The sequence below is a fragment of the Pseudocercospora fijiensis genome, assembly GCF_000340215.1.
Source record: "Pseudocercospora fijiensis CIRAD86 unplaced genomic scaffold MYCFIscaffold_1, whole genome shotgun sequence".
In the NCBI taxonomy this organism is placed as follows: Eukaryota; Fungi; Ascomycota; class Dothideomycetes; order Mycosphaerellales; family Mycosphaerellaceae; genus Pseudocercospora; species Pseudocercospora fijiensis.
The window spans coordinates 11,687,463-11,705,943 of NW_006921532.1; the positions used below are offsets into that span (position 1 = coordinate 11,687,463).

An 18,481-nucleotide genomic window follows, 5' to 3' on the forward strand; every position below is an offset into this window, starting at 1 on the left:
AGCAGGTAGATAGGGTAGTAGTAGGTACGAGTAGTATTCGATAAGGAGCTAGAAGGAGAGGGAGGAAGGCAGGCAAGTTGGCCTACTGCTAAGCGCTAAGCCCTGCCTAAGGCATCGAGACCCTAGCTTCACTCGAGCCCGGTTACATACTAATTACATGTAACCTCTTTAGTCCTAACACACGCTTCCCTTCTAAAGGCCGCGCCCTCGTAGCCGGTCTTTGTTCTAGCCTTAACCTCTATTGCTACTAACTTAGTAGGTCTAATAAGCCGCTTAGTCCGCGCTAAATCGAACGTATAACTACCGATTATATAACTATGTTAAACTTCACCTCTAAACAATACAATGTACAACTCTAACTACGCTATCTCTATATATAATAAACTATAAAGTGATATATATCTATAAGAATTGAGGGCTATCGACTAATTACAATACGAGCGCGTCTTCCCTACTACAATAGGTAGACGTACGAGGTATTATAGCACTGCCTCCGTTCTAAGTAATGTCGTACGAGTTCTTTACGTCTACTCTAACAGACCTAGAAATGTCCGCTCCGAGGGTTTGTCCGTTCCGAGGGTTGTTCTTATTATTACGAGGGCTATTATTTACTATTATAGTTTCGCTAGCCTAAATTAGTTAGGTTTAGCAGCCTTCAAGTGTTAACTAATTATATCTTTTCAAAAAACTTAGTTCTTCTAGTTTCTATAGGTAAAGGCTATTGTAAGTGTAGTAGTAGAGGTTCGCCTCGCTTAAAGGGTCGGAAAGATCGAGGAGTAACCTATTATCCGCAAGATCGACCCCGGCTAGCTTAGCTCTATAGTTTTGCCCTTAGTTAGTCTATTAGTCGCTTAATCTTTTGACTTAGTTAAAGTTTTAACTTGGCCTCAAAGTTTTAATCAAACCTTTAATAGGCTTAAAGCTTTAATTAAAGTTTTGATTAAAGGTGCCTTAGGCTCGTAGTGTAGGTAAGGTTGTGTCTATAGGCGCAGCGATAACAGCAAGTGATGTTAATAATAGTAGCGCTAGTCGTCTTAGCGCTAACTTTACCTTCTTTAACTAACAACAACTCGGTAATACTATTACTAATATAGCGGTATCCTTCCTTTCTTAAACAGCAACATACCCCGTAATACTGTTACTAATATAGCCGCGCCGGCTACGCCGGCCGCGCCGATTGCCTAGGCCTCGAGGCCTCGACGGAATAAGGGAACAAGAGAGGGACCTATAGGGCGCGTTAGTAAAGAGGTAGAATCCTTAAAAGAGCAGGCAATTAGTTAACGCGTCGTAGCGCGCTTATTAACACTCGGTGCGCGTTCACTATAGTAGTGTAGTCTTATTGTCCTTTGTTGCTAACAATTGCTTGCTTCTAATTAGTTAGCTAATAGCACCCTAGGGGTAGCATTAATCCTAGGCCTTAGTAGTAACATTATAAGCTTTTAGCCTTCTTCTTGTTCTTTACGCTAGTCTAATACTTATCTAACAACTCGGTTATATCCTTAAAAGAGTCTTCAGCTTCCTACGAGTCCTATTTAGGTAAATAGCCTTGCTATCTTAGCAGGTACTCCTTCTTGCCTTGCCTAGTGCGATGCTATAGGATACGTTCTATAGACTATAGCTCTTCACTATTAGCTAAGACTTCTTCTAACTTAGCAGGCGCTTCATCGCCTTCGCGCTAGTAGTATAGTTTAAGGAGGGAGATATAGAAGGTGTTATAGATAGTATAATAGGGTAGAAGCTATAACTAGTAGGCCTAGCTATTACCCTTCGGTTCTCGGATGCGAAATAGGCCAATGTATCTTAGTGCGAGCTTAGGCCTTGTTTTGCCGTTAGGTAATAGGTGCTTGCGGATACGGAGGTTCTTAGTGCTTAGTATAACTATATCGCCTTGTTTAAAGGTTATCGGCGTATAGTGCTTATCGTAGTAGGTCTTTTAGTACTCTTAAGCCTTTGTTAACTTCTCGGCTATCTCGGTATAGATTTCTCGCATCTTCTAGACACGTTCTATTACCGCTAGTGTCTCTAGTACTTGACGCGCTTCTCTTTCCTTACGCTCGGCCTCGAGCGAGGTAAATAGATCTTATAGCAACGCGGCGTTTTAACCTATTATAGCTATATATAGTAAAACCTTAGTTAATAAGTGTACACTATTATTGTATACGAATTCTGTAGGCTATAGGAGATTGACCCAATCCTTAGGATTCTCGTTAATGTAACTGCGTAGGTACTGCTATAGGGTAGCATTCTGCCTCTCTGTTTAACCGTTAGTCTGTAGATAGAAGGCTATTAATAGCCGATGCTTTAGTCTTAGCTATAGGCATATTTCGCTCTAATAGTGCGATGTGAATATCGTGCCCCTATCGGAGACTATCCCCTTAGGGGTTCCCTAATAGGTGTAGAAGATGTTAGTCTATAGCGCCTCTACTATATTAATAGCAGTCTAATCCTTGCGCGCCGGGATGTATCGAGCGCCTTTAGTAAATCGATCTACTATAACAAGGATAGCATTATACACATCCTTGCTGCCCCTGCGTTTAGTAGGAGGAAGGCCTATAATAAAGTCTATTATAAGCTTAGCAAATGGTTTCTTTAGAATAGGGAGCGAGGACAACTCGCCGAACGGTAAGTACTTCGGTACTTTAACTCGCTAGCATACTATATAGGTCTGTATATACTCCTTTATATACCGCTTACTATTTAGCTAGTAGTATGTACGCGATAGTAACTCGTGCGACCTCTCTATGCTATAGTAACTAGCGAGCTCACTATTATAGTGCCTCTTTAAAAGCTCTTATCTAATCGATTGTTTAGCGGGGATATAGTATCTGCCCTTAAACTTTAAGTAACCTTTATCGTCGATCGACTAATTGTTGTTACTCTTACTAGATCGAGTCGCCCGCCTACTTACAAGCTTATTAATGCGCTCGATAGCAAAGGCGTCCCTCTGCTAAGTACGTAACAGCTCGTCTATAAACGATTAACTATCCCTATTTGCAAGGTTATTTAATAGCACCCGTACTATCGAACGAGGTACGTATTATATACATCTAATAGCACTAGCAGCCGGAACTACTACAACCTCTTCTATAGTGCTGTCGCTATATAGGCTATTACTATAGATAGCAATGTCTTTAATCGAGTTATTATAGCTCGAGCGATCTACGTCCTTTCTAACGCGTACTAGAAGAACGACAACTCCGCTATAGTATTTGTTACCGCCGCGGGGTCCGGAAGTCCGCTTATCCTACGCTTACTTATTAATAATACGGGCTATAGCAATCTTATACTATAGGGTTAGAAACAAAGAATTAATGTGTTAGGTCTCGCTATCGTAATTAGGTCGCCTCGATAGGCTATTAGTAGGGTTGCTTACGCCTAGCCGATATAATACATTAAAATCAAACCCGGCGAGGTAGACAGCCTATCTAGCCTATCGACCTATAACCCTAGTAACCTTAGTAATGCTACGGAGGTTGTTATAGTCTATATAGACCTAAATAGTATGCTATATACTATCGAGATAGTGCCTCTAATACTTAAAGGCCTCGATAATAGCTAGGAGCTCTTACTCGTATGTCTCGTAGCGACGCTCTATATTAATTATCTTCCTCGAGAAGAAGGCAATCGGGTGCTAGTAATAGTCATTATCTGATTGCTAGGACATAATAGCCGATATAGCGAACTGTGAAGCGTTAGTCTCAATATAGATCTACTTGCTTAGTATAAAATAGTGCAGTAAGGGGACATTAGTAAAGCGTTACTTTAGGCCGTTAAAAGCGGCTTGTGCCCTATTAGTCTATTTAAACTCCCTAGTTGGGTTAGCCTTGGTTTTAGTAAGCTTAGTTAGGGGCATTATATACCGTAAATAGCCCTTAATAAAGCGGCGGTAGAAATTAGCGAAGCCGAGGAACGATTGAAGTTCCTTAATAGACGTAGGAATAGGCTATTTAGTAATGGTTTTAATCCAATTAGGATTAGCCTTAACACCCTTAGTTGAAATAAGGAAGCTAAGGAATAACACCTCTTTAGCAGCGAAGGTGCATTTAGAAGGTTTGCAATACAGTCTATAGGCTCGTAGGCGGTCGAGGACCTTACGCACTATAGCCTAGTATTCTACAATATTAGGTAAATGTATATAAACTAGGATGTTATCTAGGTAAACCATATAGAGATAGTCTAATAGGCCCGAAAGGGCCCGATTAATATAGGACTAGAATGTAGTAGAGGCATTAGCTAGCCTAAATAGTATAACTAAGTACTCGAAATAGCTATAACGAGTGCGAAAGGCTGTCTTCTATTTATCGCCCTTGCGAATACGGATGCGGTAATAGGCGTCCTTAATGTCTAATATAGTATAGTAGTAGGCACTAGAAAGGCGATCGAGGGTCTTATTAATAAGAGGAAGTAGATAACGATCTTTGATAGTAACAGCATTAAGCCCCCGATAATCGATATAGAGGCGTAGGCTACTATCTTTCTTTAGTACGAATAGGATAGGGGCACTAGTAGGGCTGTTACTATACCGTATCCGGCTATTAGCTAGGTTTTCCTCTAGGTACTTACGCAATACAGTAAGCTCTCGTTCACTAAGGTTGTAGAGGGGTCCAAAAGGGACCTCTTTACCCTCTATAATATCAATCTTATAATCCGTCTCTTTAAATATAGGCAATGTCGATACCAAGTAGTGTTTAAACACATTAATGTAGGTCTCTCAAATAGGTTCTAGTATACGCTTAAGCTGTTTAGGATCTATGCTATTAGGGGGCACTAGTTCATCGTTATTACTACCGAGTAGGTCGGCAGTTAGATTAGCTAAGGCGGGAGTTAGGTTGCTAATAAACAGGACCCTAATATTATTAGGACACTCGCTAATGTCGATATGTTTAATGTCCTCTTTCCTAGCGATTCTAAATCGCTATTGTTAACTGCCTAAGTCTATAACTATAGTATAGTACTTAAGAATAGGGTTGCCGATAACAATGTCGGATAGGAGGCTGTTTATGTCTACCGCGTAGGCAGTAAAGTTTAGTAGGCGTTCATTTCCGAGGTCGTCCTTTAGGGCTATATAGATATAGTAGGCTCTGTAGGTTAAGTACCGAGCGTTATTAAACTAAGCAAGGGTTGGCAGGTTAGTCTTCGGCAGTTGTCGAAGGTCTAATTGCTTAGCTAGGCGATAGCTAATAAGGGCGCTAACTAAATTTCCGGGGTCTAGTATAACCTTTGCCTTATAGTTAGTATCGGGCCTAGATATAAGACAGGTACGTATAATAGCTAGCACAATGTCGATAGTCTTACGCCGTACGAGGCCAATAGTTAGTGCGGCGCTTACTCTTTTTTCGAATAGTTAGAAGGGCTAACAGGGGTAGCATTAGCGGCTAAGAGGTGCTTTCGGTGTTTAGCGGCAGTACGGTCGACTCGGGCCTAGTCTCGAGGCCTATTATATTAGCCTAGTAAATGAGTAGTGCTGTTACAATTGAAGCACTTGTATCTAGTTAGGGCACCGCTAGGTCCGCTCGAATTAGTGCTAGAATTAGAGGAACGATTAGGGATATATAGAAATAAGCCCCTTCCTTATCCTCTTCCTCGCTAGGGGTTTCTATCGCGGTATCGGCCCCTGCCTCTTCTACGTTAGTCGTTACTGTTTCTATTGTTAGTAGTGTTAGTTTAGGGAGTACCTCCTTAGTTTCTACCGCGGCTACGGTTAGTAGATAGTCGTATCTTAGATTCTAACCGTTGCTATAGCTGTACTGCACGCTCTGCAGTCTCTACTTTAACTATAAATTGAATGCGTATAAGATTAGTCTGTTCGAACACACGGCGGCGGTCTAATTCGAGGATAAGCTCCTATCTAAGTTTTAGGCGTATCTCGGAGATCTATATAGAATTAGTCTTAGGCGGAAGGTCGTCTTTAAGGGTTTTTAAATAGGCCTCGAATAAGCGGGCCGATTAATCAGTCTTTTGCTTAGCTCGAAGGTACTAATCCTAAGCATATTGTTGCCTTAGTATAGGGTTTCTAAGGGTGTCTAGCATAATAGTTTTGTAGGTCTGCTACTAAATAGCGGTCTAATCGTTAAGGGAGTCAAAATAGTTATCCTATATACGCTTTAGGTCGCTATTAATGTACTGCATAGCGTGTACGACTAAGGAATAGTCGTCTAGCAGCGCTCTTAGTGCGTTGCGCTAGTTAAGTTTACAGTTACAAATGTAGTCGTTATACTGCTTTCGACTAGAGCTATCAAACACGGTATAGTCCTTGAGTTTAGCATCCTTCTTTTAGATAGGTAGTGAAGAAGGTCCTGCTATTAGCTTAGCAGTAGTTGTTAGAGATTCCTAGAGGCGGCGAATCTCGAGAAGATTATCCTTTAGCTGTTGTTCTTAACGTAAGGCAGTAAGCCTGTTTTAGATAGCTTCTTAAAGTCTCGCTACTAGTTAGGGACTAAAGGCTAGCTAGCTATATCGACGGTTAACAATATTGTTAAGAATGTCGTCGACAGGCAATTCTAAGTCGTTACCTAGAATTGCGGGTTCTTCTTTAGTAGGTCCTATAATAGGCTCTTCGGTAGGAGGCACTTTAGTAGGTGCTTTAGCGGGAACTGTGCTACTAGCGTTGTTATTGCTAGCGCTACTAGCGGTAGCACGGTTGTTGTTTCGTAATAAACCGGCTATTATAAGGGGCGACACTAATAATGTATTATTAGCCCCTAAGATACGGATATAGCGGAATTAGTAGGTATCGGCTTAGTATGCTTAACTTAGTATAATAAGCCGTATAGAAGGCCTTGCTTGATAATTAGTACGGTTGTTTCGATAGAATAGTACGTATAGGTCCCGTTCTTCGGGCGCAATATAGTTAGATTAGTCTTATTCGTAGCTATACCGCTAAAAGCTTGAAATAAGGACTATCTAGCTACTACCCTTAAAGGGTGGATCGAATACTATATAAGAAGGGTATGTTAGTAGGTAGATAGGGTAGTAGTAGGTACGAGTAGTATTCGATAAGGAGCTAGAAGGAGAGGGAGGAAGGTAGGCAAGTTAGCCTACTGCTAAGCGCCAAGCCCTGCCTAAGGCATCGAGACCCTAGCTTTACTCGAGCCCGGTTACATACTAATTACGTATAACCTCTTTAGTCCTAACACTACTACTACACTTATAATAGCCTTTACTTATAGAAACTAGACGAGCTATGTTTTTTCTAAAAAGATAAGATAAGATTAACAATTGAAGGCTACTAAACCTAACTAATTAGGGCTAGCGAAACTACGAACAATAATAGCCCTCGTAATAATAAGAACAAACCCTCGGAAGCGGATAACCCTCGGAAGCGGACATAGCTAGGTCTTTTAGAGTAGACGTAAAGAACTCGGTACGATATTACTTAGAACGGGGGCAGTGCTATAATACCCCGTATACCTACCTATTATAGTAGGGAAGGTGCGCTCGTATTATAATTAGTCGATAGTCCTTAATTCTTATAGTTATATATTACTTTATTATATATAAGGATAGCGTAGTTAGAGTTAGACATTGTATTAGAAGGTAAGGTTTAATATAGTTATATAATCGGTAGTTATACGTTCAATTTAGCGCGGACTAAGCGGCTTATTAGACCTACTAAGTTAGTAGTAATAGAGGTTAAGACTAGAACAAAGACTAGCTACGAGGGCGCGGCCTTTAGAAGGGAAGCGTGTATTAGGGCTAAAGAGGCTATACGTGATTAGTATGTAACTAGGCTAAGTGAAGCTAGGGTCTTAGTGCCTTAGGCAGGGCTTGGCGCTTAGTAATAGGCCAACTTGCCTGCCTTCCTCCCTCTCCTTCTAGCTCCTTATCGAATACTACCTATACCTACTACTACCCTATCTACCTACTAACATACCCTTCTTATACCTGCCTTCCTCTCTCTCCTCCTAGATTCTTATTAAATACTACCTATACCTACTACTACCCTATCTACCTACTAATATAACCCTTCTTATATATATATAGACTTTTAAATAAAGCGGGAAAGACTATCTATTTAGTTTACTAATATATAGAATACTTAGCTAAGTAAAAGCTAAAAAATCTAAATAGAAATATTTACTATATAGAATATATATAACTACTAAGTATATATTTTAAATCTTTAGTATACTCTACTCTTACTATTATATTATATATTAAGTAGTATTTCGCTATATATAGACTATTAACTAGTATAAAATATATTCTAATATAATAGAAATATAAAATATTATTTTACTATTTATATAGTAATTTAATAAATATTTTAAACTCTAAGTTAGTATTTTATTACTTAGAACTACTCTAGATACTTAAATCGAGATAGTAGAGTAGCTATATTACTAAAAAACTACTATTTTTAAACATTTTTAAAAAAGCTTTTACTAGTTACTTTAAGTTAGTAGTAAGGTTTTAGTAGCCTAATAGTATTCTTTATATACTCTATACTATTTTAATTAATAGTATATATACTTGTTTCTACTATATTCCACTTTAAAACTAAGCTATACTAGTAGTAGTAGTAAATATTCTAAGATATCTACTTTTTATAGCTAGATAGAGTACTACTATGCCTATTCTAGAACTAGAAATTCAATTTAGAATAAGAGAACTTAGAGAAGATATCTCTATCTTTCTATATCTAAAATTTAACGTAAATCTATTACGGTATTATTAAGTTATAGTATTACAAAGTAGGCGACTTTATTAGGAAAATCGCTATATAGTGGGTAGGACTATACGCTAGGTAGGGAAGACGTCTATACCGTGTTTATATATAAGGGCACATCCTGAAAACACCGTGACCCTACATCTCTCCTTGCATCGCCAACACGACTACAACTTATCACCGAGACGCTGTACTTAAGCCCCGGGTCTCTTGGAAGACAAGGTCGCCTTATTTTGCTTCTCGAATTTTCGGGACGCTGAGATACATCCTTTAACCGCGCGCTTCGGGCCAAATTATTTGACAACCGCTCCTACCCATTGTGCTACACTATATCGGCTCTGGAAGGCAGCTACTGTTTTTGATCCGTATCGGAAGACGCACGTCGCTTCAGCTCGTCATTCTGTATGCGCTGCGCTTCTCGACTGAACTCCGGAGTGCTTTTAGCACAAGCATTGTTGACATGACTTCTTACTCAAGACACTCCATATCTTGAAGGACACCACACCACTGTCTTCGAGGAATATACCACAGATCGCATCCATAACATGCAGAACGGGGGCTGTGATCCGCCCAACCCTTTCGAAGGTCACCCAGCCGCCTTGGAAAGCGATAAAACCAGTCCCGCAGCACGAAGGGCTGCTTTCAGGCGGGATCCTCAAGGTTTGGCCCCCGGATAGAGTCTCAAGACATAGGTACTAAGACGACTCAGGCACTCTCGTCTGCGGAAGACGGTCCGATTGCTTGATTGCGAAGGAAAAATTTGGGGTTCGCAAAGCTGGTCTGCGTGTTCACGTCGAGGAAGGCCGAGCGCTGCAATTCGCGCACACCTTGCAACTTCCGGTCCCCGTCGTCCACGACCTGATCTCTGATGGCCAAAGGACTGAGATCTTGATGGCATTCGCCGAAGGAGAATGTCTCGAAGAAGCATGGCCCTCCATGGACCCGGAACAGAAGAGTTCCATTGCAGAGCAGCTCAAGCAATTTATCAACACTATGCGTGAAGCAGAACCCAATCAGCCTGGAATCGGAGCACTGGGAGGTCCAGCTCGGGACTTGCGCCAATTCACAGATTATTACGGCGGCCCTTTCAGCAGTGAGACAGACTTCAATGAGTTCGTGCTAGATTTTCTCCCTACCACGCCATCACCGATCCGAGCGGCAATCACAAATTCCTTCGATAACCGCAACAAGATAGTTTTCACACATGGTGACCTCACGCCCCGGAATGTCATTGTGAAAGACGGTCGAATACAGGCAATACTGGACTGGGAGTATTCTGGATGGTATCCGGAGTATTGGGAATATGTGAAATTCTTCGACAGGCCCACAGCTTGCAGGGACTGGAAAGACTACGCTACAAACATCTTCGACAAGCAATACACGCGAGAACTCCTCACTTTCCAAGCCTTAGCACGATGGCAGCGACCGTAATTCAACCCTCTGTATCTCTGGCTTCGTACAAAGCTTCAACCATGCCGTCCACGCCTGCCGCATGCATCTCATCCGAAATGAGATTATAGCCTTTCAGCATGTCCAATGCTGCTGTCACCCAAGTTTGGCAGTTGAACTCCCGGTCTTCGTTGCGAATCTGTACTGCTCGGAGTGCTGCCACGATTTGCGCAGATGTCGAGGGTCGGCTCAAGACACCCACTTCGACACGTTTCGCGAAGCTTTGCGATTCCCAGGGCTTGGGCACTTCTCTATGCTCGAAGGTGAATCCGCCTGTAGGGCCTACGATGTGGACCAAGGTGGAAGGAGAGCCATTGGAGAATTGTAGCCAAAGTGCGGTGTGACGAGTCCACCAGTAGTCTAATGGCTCTGCTTGATACACAAGGATGCTGACACTGATGTTTGCCATATCTAACTTCATGGGATCAGTCAAATAAGCCAAGTACTCCAGAGATAACGACGTACCGGATTTCATATACGATGATAGTTTTAAAGGTCGAGAAACTTGTCGCTTGAACAATTCTGGATTTTAGTACTGCTACTGCACTTGAGCATCGCTGGCTTATATGTAAACAGGACTTGATTTATACAAGGTTCTATAACCGACTGCACGAAGTACCTATAGTACTACGCCGCTAGGCTACCTAGCCGCCCTCTGCTCTAAAATTAGCTAGCTATATTACGAGACGTCTCGTCTAGACTATACGCGCCTAGCTTAACTTCGATATAGTACCTTCTAATAGAAGTTATATCTAGTACTTACGATAGACTAAAAGGCGAGACGCTCTTTAAGATAGGCCTTTTAAATCTAAGAAATAACGACTAGATAGGTACGTAGATAAGGGCTAATAGGCGCCTAATTTATAATCTTTCCTTAGTATAATTATATAGACTTACTTACTTACCGCTAATAAGTAACTAGTCCTTCTTCTTACTACTAGACTAACGCTTACGAAGCTATACCTTATAGCGAGTTAGATATAATAGTATTATAGTAACGTAGATACTACTATCGTCGATTAGATAATAGTACTTATTAAATAGATACTAAGAGACGCAAATAGCCTTTATTATAGCCTCTCGCTTAGTATACTACTTCTTAGTACGCTCGAAGCAAGTAAGTAACTAGTCTATAGTCTCTTAGAAGTAGTCGAAGGTAACCTTATAGCTTTATAAACGTTAAGTCGCTTCCTTAAATAGTATAAGAAATAGACGTATCTCTTTAAAAACAAGCTAGTCTGCCTCGGTAAGCCGGTACTTACTAATCTATAGTATACTAATAAACAAGGCGTTAAGAATAGGCCTTATTTAGAGGGCCTCCTCGATTATTAGTAACTAGCTACTCTAGCGAGTCTTACCTAGCGCCCTTAAATAGGTAGAGGGCAGCTTCGGCTATATCTTAGCTAATTCTTTAAAGGCGTTATAGAAGTCGTTCTCTCGCTATAGGACCTTAGTTAGCTAGTAGAGACGCTATAGTAGAGATTACTTAGTAAAGTACTCTATATTAGGATCTAAATACCTAGATATAGAGACCTTATAGCTCGCTTTTAGCTTAGTTACTATATAGTACTTGCTATACTAAGAGCGCTCTTTATTCGGCTAATTCTACTACTTCCGTAGACTTAGCAAATATAAAGGCTTAAATAATTAGGTTAATAATATAGCTAAAGTAGCGTAGACGACGGCTCTACTTAGTCTAGTATATATAGCCCTTCTTATATATATAGAGCTTAATCGACTCGTAGAGGGTATTATTACTAGCTATATTATTAGTAGTTATCTAGCGAAGCCTATAAGCTACTAAGAAGGTCTTAAAGTACGAGATTAATAGCTAAGTAAGAAAGTCGCTAGTATAAGAGCCTTGTTATAGCGGCGGTAGGTTAATAGGTACTTAAGTAAGCTTGCCGTACTTATTAATATACTAATATTTAATTGCTTAGAAGTACTTATAGCCGTATTACGCCTTCTCTATATTAGTACTAATATAGAGGCAACTAATAGCTTTAAGAAGCGCTATTTTAACCCTCTTTAGCTAGTTCTCGAAGTTATACTACAATCGTACTATTATTAAAGTATATAACTTTAGAAGACTCTTGTCTATATATAGATTAACTACTAATACTATTATCTCTTTAATAGCCCTAGAAACAAGGAAAGAATAAGCGATACTATATACTATAGTATAGCGAGCTACTACCTACCTAAATCTATCTATATTAGCTTCCGCTATATTCCTTAGAATAGTAGCCGTACGCCTTACCTCGTTGCCCTCGCCTACTACCTATATTTTATCGATACTAATACGGCCCTATAGCGGATCTTTATCTAGATAGATAATAATACTATATGCCTTAAGAAGTTAAGAAGATAGTCTACTACGTTACTAGATACTAATTTCTATACCTTAGGACTATCTACTAGATAGTACTTATAGTAGAAGTATTTATAACTATATCTATTATAAGGAGGCTCGATATCCTACGGATCTTAAATATAAGACTATAGTACTAGATCTATCTTATTCTTTATAAAGTATAGCTTCGTCTACTAAGCGAGTATTAGTAGTATAGGCCTTAGTACTAGTATTAGAGTTAGGGGGAAGGCTAAAGAAGAGGGCATTAATTACTAGGTATATTAAAGCTCGTCTAGAGTTAGATTTAGTACTAGTTTGTCTACGCTATCTATACGCCTACGTTTCTATAGTTTCTAGCTTTTCTATTCGGATTTTTAGATACTTAGGAAATTTTCGAGCGCTTATTAGATCGGTATATAATTTTCTCGTATCTTTATTATAAAAAAGAAGATAGTTATATTCTAATTAGTAGAAGAGATAGATTTAGAAATTTAAATTTATAATCTCTCTTAGCCTCTTCCCTAGCGAGCCTTATCTAATTCGGTATCTTATCCTTTCCTATTTACTAGAACCTTCGTAGAAATTCTAGTACTAGTATATAATTAACCTATCTAGTCGGTAATATAGCGTTAAGGAATTCGTACTCGATATACTACTCGAGCTCTATATATCTATAGGCTTCTATACTAATAATAAAAAGGAGCTAGACAAAGTCGTACTATATACCTATAACCGAATAAATCTACTTACAATGTTTAATAACAGTCTTAGCATACTCTTATTTAGCTACTTCTAAATCTCGTAGACTTAGTATTACCTAGTATATATATAAGATACCTACGAAATAGAATATATCTACTATACTTTTCTAAAAGATTAAGAATACTAGGACTTTCTATATTCTCGAGCTTTCTAGTATTCGTCCTAATAGTATAATAATATAGTACTAGAAATTCGTTAAAGTTAATTTATAATATAGCTACGATATAATATTATCTCTATATATAGTATACTATCTCTATTTATTCTATTAAAATTAATCTAGTATAGTATAGGATTTAGTATTAGAGAATTCGGCTCGAAGCGCGTAGTTAGGCGTCGTATATATCTTAGCGTTTAGGAATTCGCGAAATATAATAGAACTATCTTATCTTCTAAAAGACCTAGGGCGAAAGCGTAAGAGTAGCAACGTATCGGCAAGTTATAGTATAGTAAAAGGAAAAGGGAAAGGGATACAAATACGCGTAGATAACATCGATCGCTACGAGCATTGTTATATATTAACAATACAATAGCTATTCACAGCTAGCATTAATGTAACGCCGACAGCCCGTCGACTCTCTAATCAAACATCCCAAGCTTGCCGAGATATTTGATCACCTGTAGAGCAAGCTTCTCTTCTGCGTCCTGTTCCTGTTCGAGCAATCGTTGGTGGATAGTCATCTTTGAGCCTCTCTCCGGCTGGTCTAGGATCGGCGCATACGGATCGCGTCGTCGTGCCTCTTTGAGGTGGTCTGCCTCTTTCCTCAAGGCTTTTGCAGCGCCTGGCTTCAGTTCGTGCTTGAACCTACATGCGTCTCCATCGCGGCAACGGCCTGTAGCGGCGAAGAACTTGCAAGGCTTCGACTTTGTGTATGACAGTGGTGGAGGTTTGGACGTCAAGGTTTCTGGAGGATCGTCGTCGTTGTCTGAAGAGGTGTCGGAAGAAGAGGACGAGGAGATCGAGGAGGTATCGTCATCTTCTGGCATTTCGTTATTCTTTGCCGTGATTCGTGCTTCTGAATCGCTTCTTTTGTTCTCGGAGTTCTCCAAGCTTCCTTTGACAGTCGACCCACTTGGCTCGAGGGTGCTCAAAGGTGAAACGGACGACAAAGCAGGCCTGGAAAGCTCGGTCACTGCCTTGTTGGGTCGAATTTGTGAGCCAGACTCCGATATATCCTGCCCTAGGCGAGTGGCGCCAGATTGGTCAGATCCATTGGTCTCAGCAACCTCTCCCTGAGAAGGCCTTCTTCCTTGCGGCCTGTCTTGAGAAGCAGTGTTCCTCCCAGCATTTTGAGGCGCACGATTTTCTCCTCGTCGATTCAACTTCTGTGGCCTCTGACGCACAATTCGATCACCAAGTGCAGCTTTAGCTTCATCCAGAAGCCGCTTACGCTCTGCGCCTATGCGGCGCTTCTTTTCTTCTTTCTCAGGAAGGCGGGATCTGGCCGGGAAATTCTCTTTGCGCTCTTGAATCCACTCGGCCAGATCGGCTACATTATTCAGAGACATTATGCTGCCGTTGTGCTCAAATGTGAGGCCTTCACCAAGAGCTTGGTACAGCTTTTCTTCGTCGACATCTTCGTCATCATTGTCGCTTTCCGAGGAAGAGTAGACTGGATCGGCGTCGCCAGGAGTGAGACCTAACGACTTGTTCTGAGGCTGTACTCTGGGGGTGTGATGTGATTGAGGCGAGATAAGTGGCGCACCAAAGCTGGGAACTGAAGGCGCTGCTGGGGGGCTTTGCTTGGCCACTTTTCGTGGCTCGTTGGTACGAAGCACATCCAGCTTCCTCTTGTGGCCATCAAAGGTTCTTGGAGGCCCAGCAAACGATGACTGCCTCTGTGCAGCGCCATGCTGTTGCTGGCTATCGTGCCCATATTGAGGCTTCGCGCTGTCACGATAGTGGTCGTTGGAGCCAGCCCGAAGTTGTGCATCTCGACCTCCACCGCTGCGATGAAGTCCGCGATTGCTGCCTCTGCCTCTGCCTCTGCCACGCCCGCGGCCTCGTTGATCGTCGTAGCCGCCAGAAGGATAATTTGGAGAAGCTTGCTGTGAAGTATTCGTTGTCGGCGGTGGAGGAGGCGGTGGTGGAAATGAAAAGCCGGCCATTTCTCACACTCGATTGAGCTTCTCAGAACCGCAGTTCGATGGCATACTCCGTACTGCTATCGTGACATGATTGCGACTTTGCTGTGTATTCTTACAGAGTGGAATCCGCTGCGATGGATGAATGTTCTGACGTAAGGTTGACCCCTGCACATGGCGACAGTTCCCATTGGCCAGTGCAAAGTCAAAGTGTAAGGCAGGTCTAAATTTGGACTGCTCTTCACGTCTTCACGAGCGCGACGACTCACATGAAATATCTCGCCCAAAGCGGCAGTCATGAGACTTTGATCTCGTGACGAATATCTGAAGCTTGCTCAACACCAAAGATCGTAGTCGCCTCCGCGCCGATTCTCGCCATGTACACGCTGGTACGCACATGCAGAATTCTACGCAAGTTGTGCCAGGCATACTGACACTTTGATAAGGTGACGCTGGCGGACGTGGTCCAGATCCACCCGACTGACTTCCACAAGCCAAGCATACGATCCATCGAGGACTTCATCAACGCCAAATATGCCGACAAGGTCATCCACAAGGTCGGACTCTGCGTGGGCTTCCATTCTCTCGTCAGTGCTTCTGAAGGTCTCATCGGCCATGGCACAGGAATCGTCAACGTTAATGTAGACTTCCGCTTGATCGTCTTCCGACCATTCAAAGGCGAGATTATCCGAGCAACCATCACGCAATCCAATATGACAGGCATCGCTTTGAGCGTCGACTTTTACGAAGATCTGGTCGTTCCGCCGGAAACTCTCTTCGACAACACAAAATGGGAGCAGGATGATAACGGGACTTGGGCGTATGTGTGGCGAGCGGACGATGGCGAGGGTGGCGTCAACGAGTTCTTCTTTGACAACGCCGAAAGCTGCATGGTCCGTATTGAGGAGGAGTCGTGGAACGACATTTCTCCCGATGCTTTGAGAAGTCAAAGCTACGCATCAAAGGAAGAGGAAGATTTGGCGTCTAAGGCACCGCCGTATCTTGTTCGAGGCAGCATGATGCATACCGGCACAGGACCTACTCTGTGGTGGATGGGCGAAGGAGAGCAAGCTGAACAAGCGGGAGATGTTACCATGAATGAAGGTTGAAGTCAATATGCAGGTGGATGATCCCATGCCTTAAATCTTCTCTTGAGCTTTGCTCGCTTCTTTCAATATGTGGAGAGAAGCACCGCACCACAGTCCACGAGGTTCTGGGACATCGTGCGCGCTGCGGCAGAAGCCCACCGGCTCTCAGGTCTTCCAGTTCAACAGTTCAACAGTTGAAAATGGCATGTGGAGAACGAGGAAGAGAGAAGACGAAGGTGGAGAATTCTGCAGCGACAGAGCCGTCTTGGCATTGGCTGTTTACTTGACCCGCAGGCAGCAATACCCTTCCGCTCCGTTTAGCTCGTCAGCAAGTCATGCCCTGGACCACCAACATGTGCATCCCTAGGAAGATGTACCTGGAACCTCCTCTCCGCTCCGCTTTCCTTTGTGACCCTCCTTTGCCATCGCAACACCATCAAGAAACGATACCGAGAAGCTGGCCAGAATTCTGACTGATCACGATCGCCTTATAGAATGCCCCGAAACTCGCAATCTGAAATGGTCCCGGCTGTGGGCCCAATTGTCCTGGATGACACTTCTTCGTCGAGTAGTCGAGCTACAGCTCGAGATTCAAGACTAGATACTCGCTGAAACATAATCAGTACGAGATCCGTAATCTGTACCCCAGCAGGTAAGCTTCCGCATCTCTATCCTCAACGGTTGTCCGCGGATAGGCACTCGACCACCACGTCGAAAACCTAGAAAACGTGGGATCATGGAACTCGTCATACTGGCTACTAATGAGCGAGAGGTTCTCGCACTGAGCTTGGCTGTGGATCATCTCACATGAAGTGAGCTCTGTCGGGCCTGCGAGCCGCCGGTCCATGCTGGGTCGCGTCGAAAGATATTCTCGATGCCGAGTTTGAGAAGATCATCATGAAGTCGAGCAGATCAATGCTGAATCGCAATTCCAAACGCAAAAGACCACTCATCGAGCTGTGGATGTCCGAGAACTGTCTAGAAAGCGTCACGTTTCCATTTCACTCTGATTCACAAGACAATTGTTCCTCCCATCAGGCAGATGATTCCCAACAGAACGGGATGGAGTCCTCAATCGCTTCACTTCTTGAGGCTGCCACATCAACTCACCGCTACTTATCTGACAGATGAGCCTGCTGCTTTGACCATCACTTTGCAAAGCTCACTTGTGCCATCACATACCAAGCCCGGCGAGATCTTGCGACATCACAACTGGATACAAAAAATCCTTTCCATTGCCAAACATCACCACGTTTTCCGACAACATCAACATCGCATCGAAACTCCGCTCCATCGCACACCACAACATTGAATCCCCAGATCTTGACCGATCATCCACTCCACCATGTCTCAAAACACAACCACCACCTCCCCCCTCCTCGCCCTTCCCCCCGACCTCCGCCTCATAATCTACGAATTCACCCTCACCGACCTCCAACGCCGTCTCCAACGCCGCAAAACAAAACCCACCTCCTTCCGCCTCCCTCTCCTCAACACCTGTCGCCTCATCCGCAAAGAAGCCCTCCCCCTCTACGAAAAAGAACTCGATCGGATTTTGACAGATTCCAGGAGATTGGTGGCTCGGTTGAAGGAGAAATCTCATATGTTGGATTTCTGGTGGTTTCAGGCTTGGGAATTGGATTTGGTGGTTGAGTGCAGGGCTATTGAGGTGAAGGAGAGGTTGGTGCAGAGGAGGCGGATGGTTGTGGAGTATGAGTTTTCACGGTTGAAGAGGGCGGTTGGGCGGGAGAGGAGGAGGGTTAAGGATGCGTGCCTCGAGATGGAGGGGGGTGGGCGGTCGAGTGGGGATGAGGATGAGGGTGGGGAGGTCTGAGGGGATTGTGGTGGTGCGTCTTGCCTCTTTTTTTCTGCTCTGGTGTCTGCATATTCTGCTTGGATCTGCGTGGCATCACCACCGGACAAGACAATCTCGATTGCTGCATAAGCATGAAACGCCAGACCTCGGAATGGACGAGGACTGCGAGCGGTTCGGCATCATTCTCGAAGTAGCTTCTTCAAACCGCCCATAGCGCGCATGCTCATTTCGAAATCCCTTACCCACAGACAGAGATTCCC

The 18,481-nt window shown here is 42.9% G+C and overlaps 4 protein-coding genes across 4 annotated transcripts; 3 read left to right on the top strand and 1 right to left on the bottom strand.

Moving 5' to 3' along the window:
• Positions 1 to 9,433: 9,433 nt before the first annotated feature.
• On the top strand, positions 9,434 to 10,099 carry MYCFIDRAFT_33088 (uncharacterized protein; the record flags this gene model as incomplete). Its single annotated transcript, XM_007921739.1, has 1 exon — positions 9,434 to 10,099. A coding segment is annotated over one exon (666 nt), but the record flags the coding sequence as incomplete, so codon positions are not given.
• A 3,712-nt stretch (positions 10,100 to 13,811) lies between these two features.
• Positions 13,812 to 15,493, bottom strand: MYCFIDRAFT_78443 (uncharacterized protein; the record flags this gene model as incomplete). Its single annotated transcript, XM_007922313.1, has 2 exons — positions 13,812 to 15,281; positions 15,437 to 15,493. 2 exons carry the CDS (start codon positions 15,491 to 15,493, stop codon positions 13,812 to 13,814), a joined length of 1,527 nt encoding a protein of 508 aa, XP_007920504.1.
• A 201-nt stretch (positions 15,494 to 15,694) lies between these two features.
• Positions 15,695 to 16,721, top strand: MYCFIDRAFT_213792 (uncharacterized protein; the record flags this gene model as incomplete). Its single annotated transcript, XM_007924085.1, has 2 exons — positions 15,695 to 15,706; positions 15,764 to 16,721. The coding sequence occupies 2 exons, from the start codon at positions 15,695 to 15,697 to the stop codon at positions 16,424 to 16,426; spliced, it is 675 nt and encodes a 224-aa protein (XP_007922276.1). The 3' UTR covers positions 16,427 to 16,721.
• Positions 16,722 to 17,750: 1,029 nt separating this feature from the next.
• On the top strand, positions 17,751 to 18,239 carry MYCFIDRAFT_78441 (uncharacterized protein; the record flags this gene model as incomplete). The annotated part of the gene is made up of 1 exon (XM_007922312.1): positions 17,751 to 18,239. One exon carries the CDS (start codon positions 17,751 to 17,753, stop codon positions 18,237 to 18,239), a length of 489 nt encoding a protein of 162 aa, XP_007920503.1.
• Positions 18,240 to 18,481: the final 242 nt, after the last annotated feature.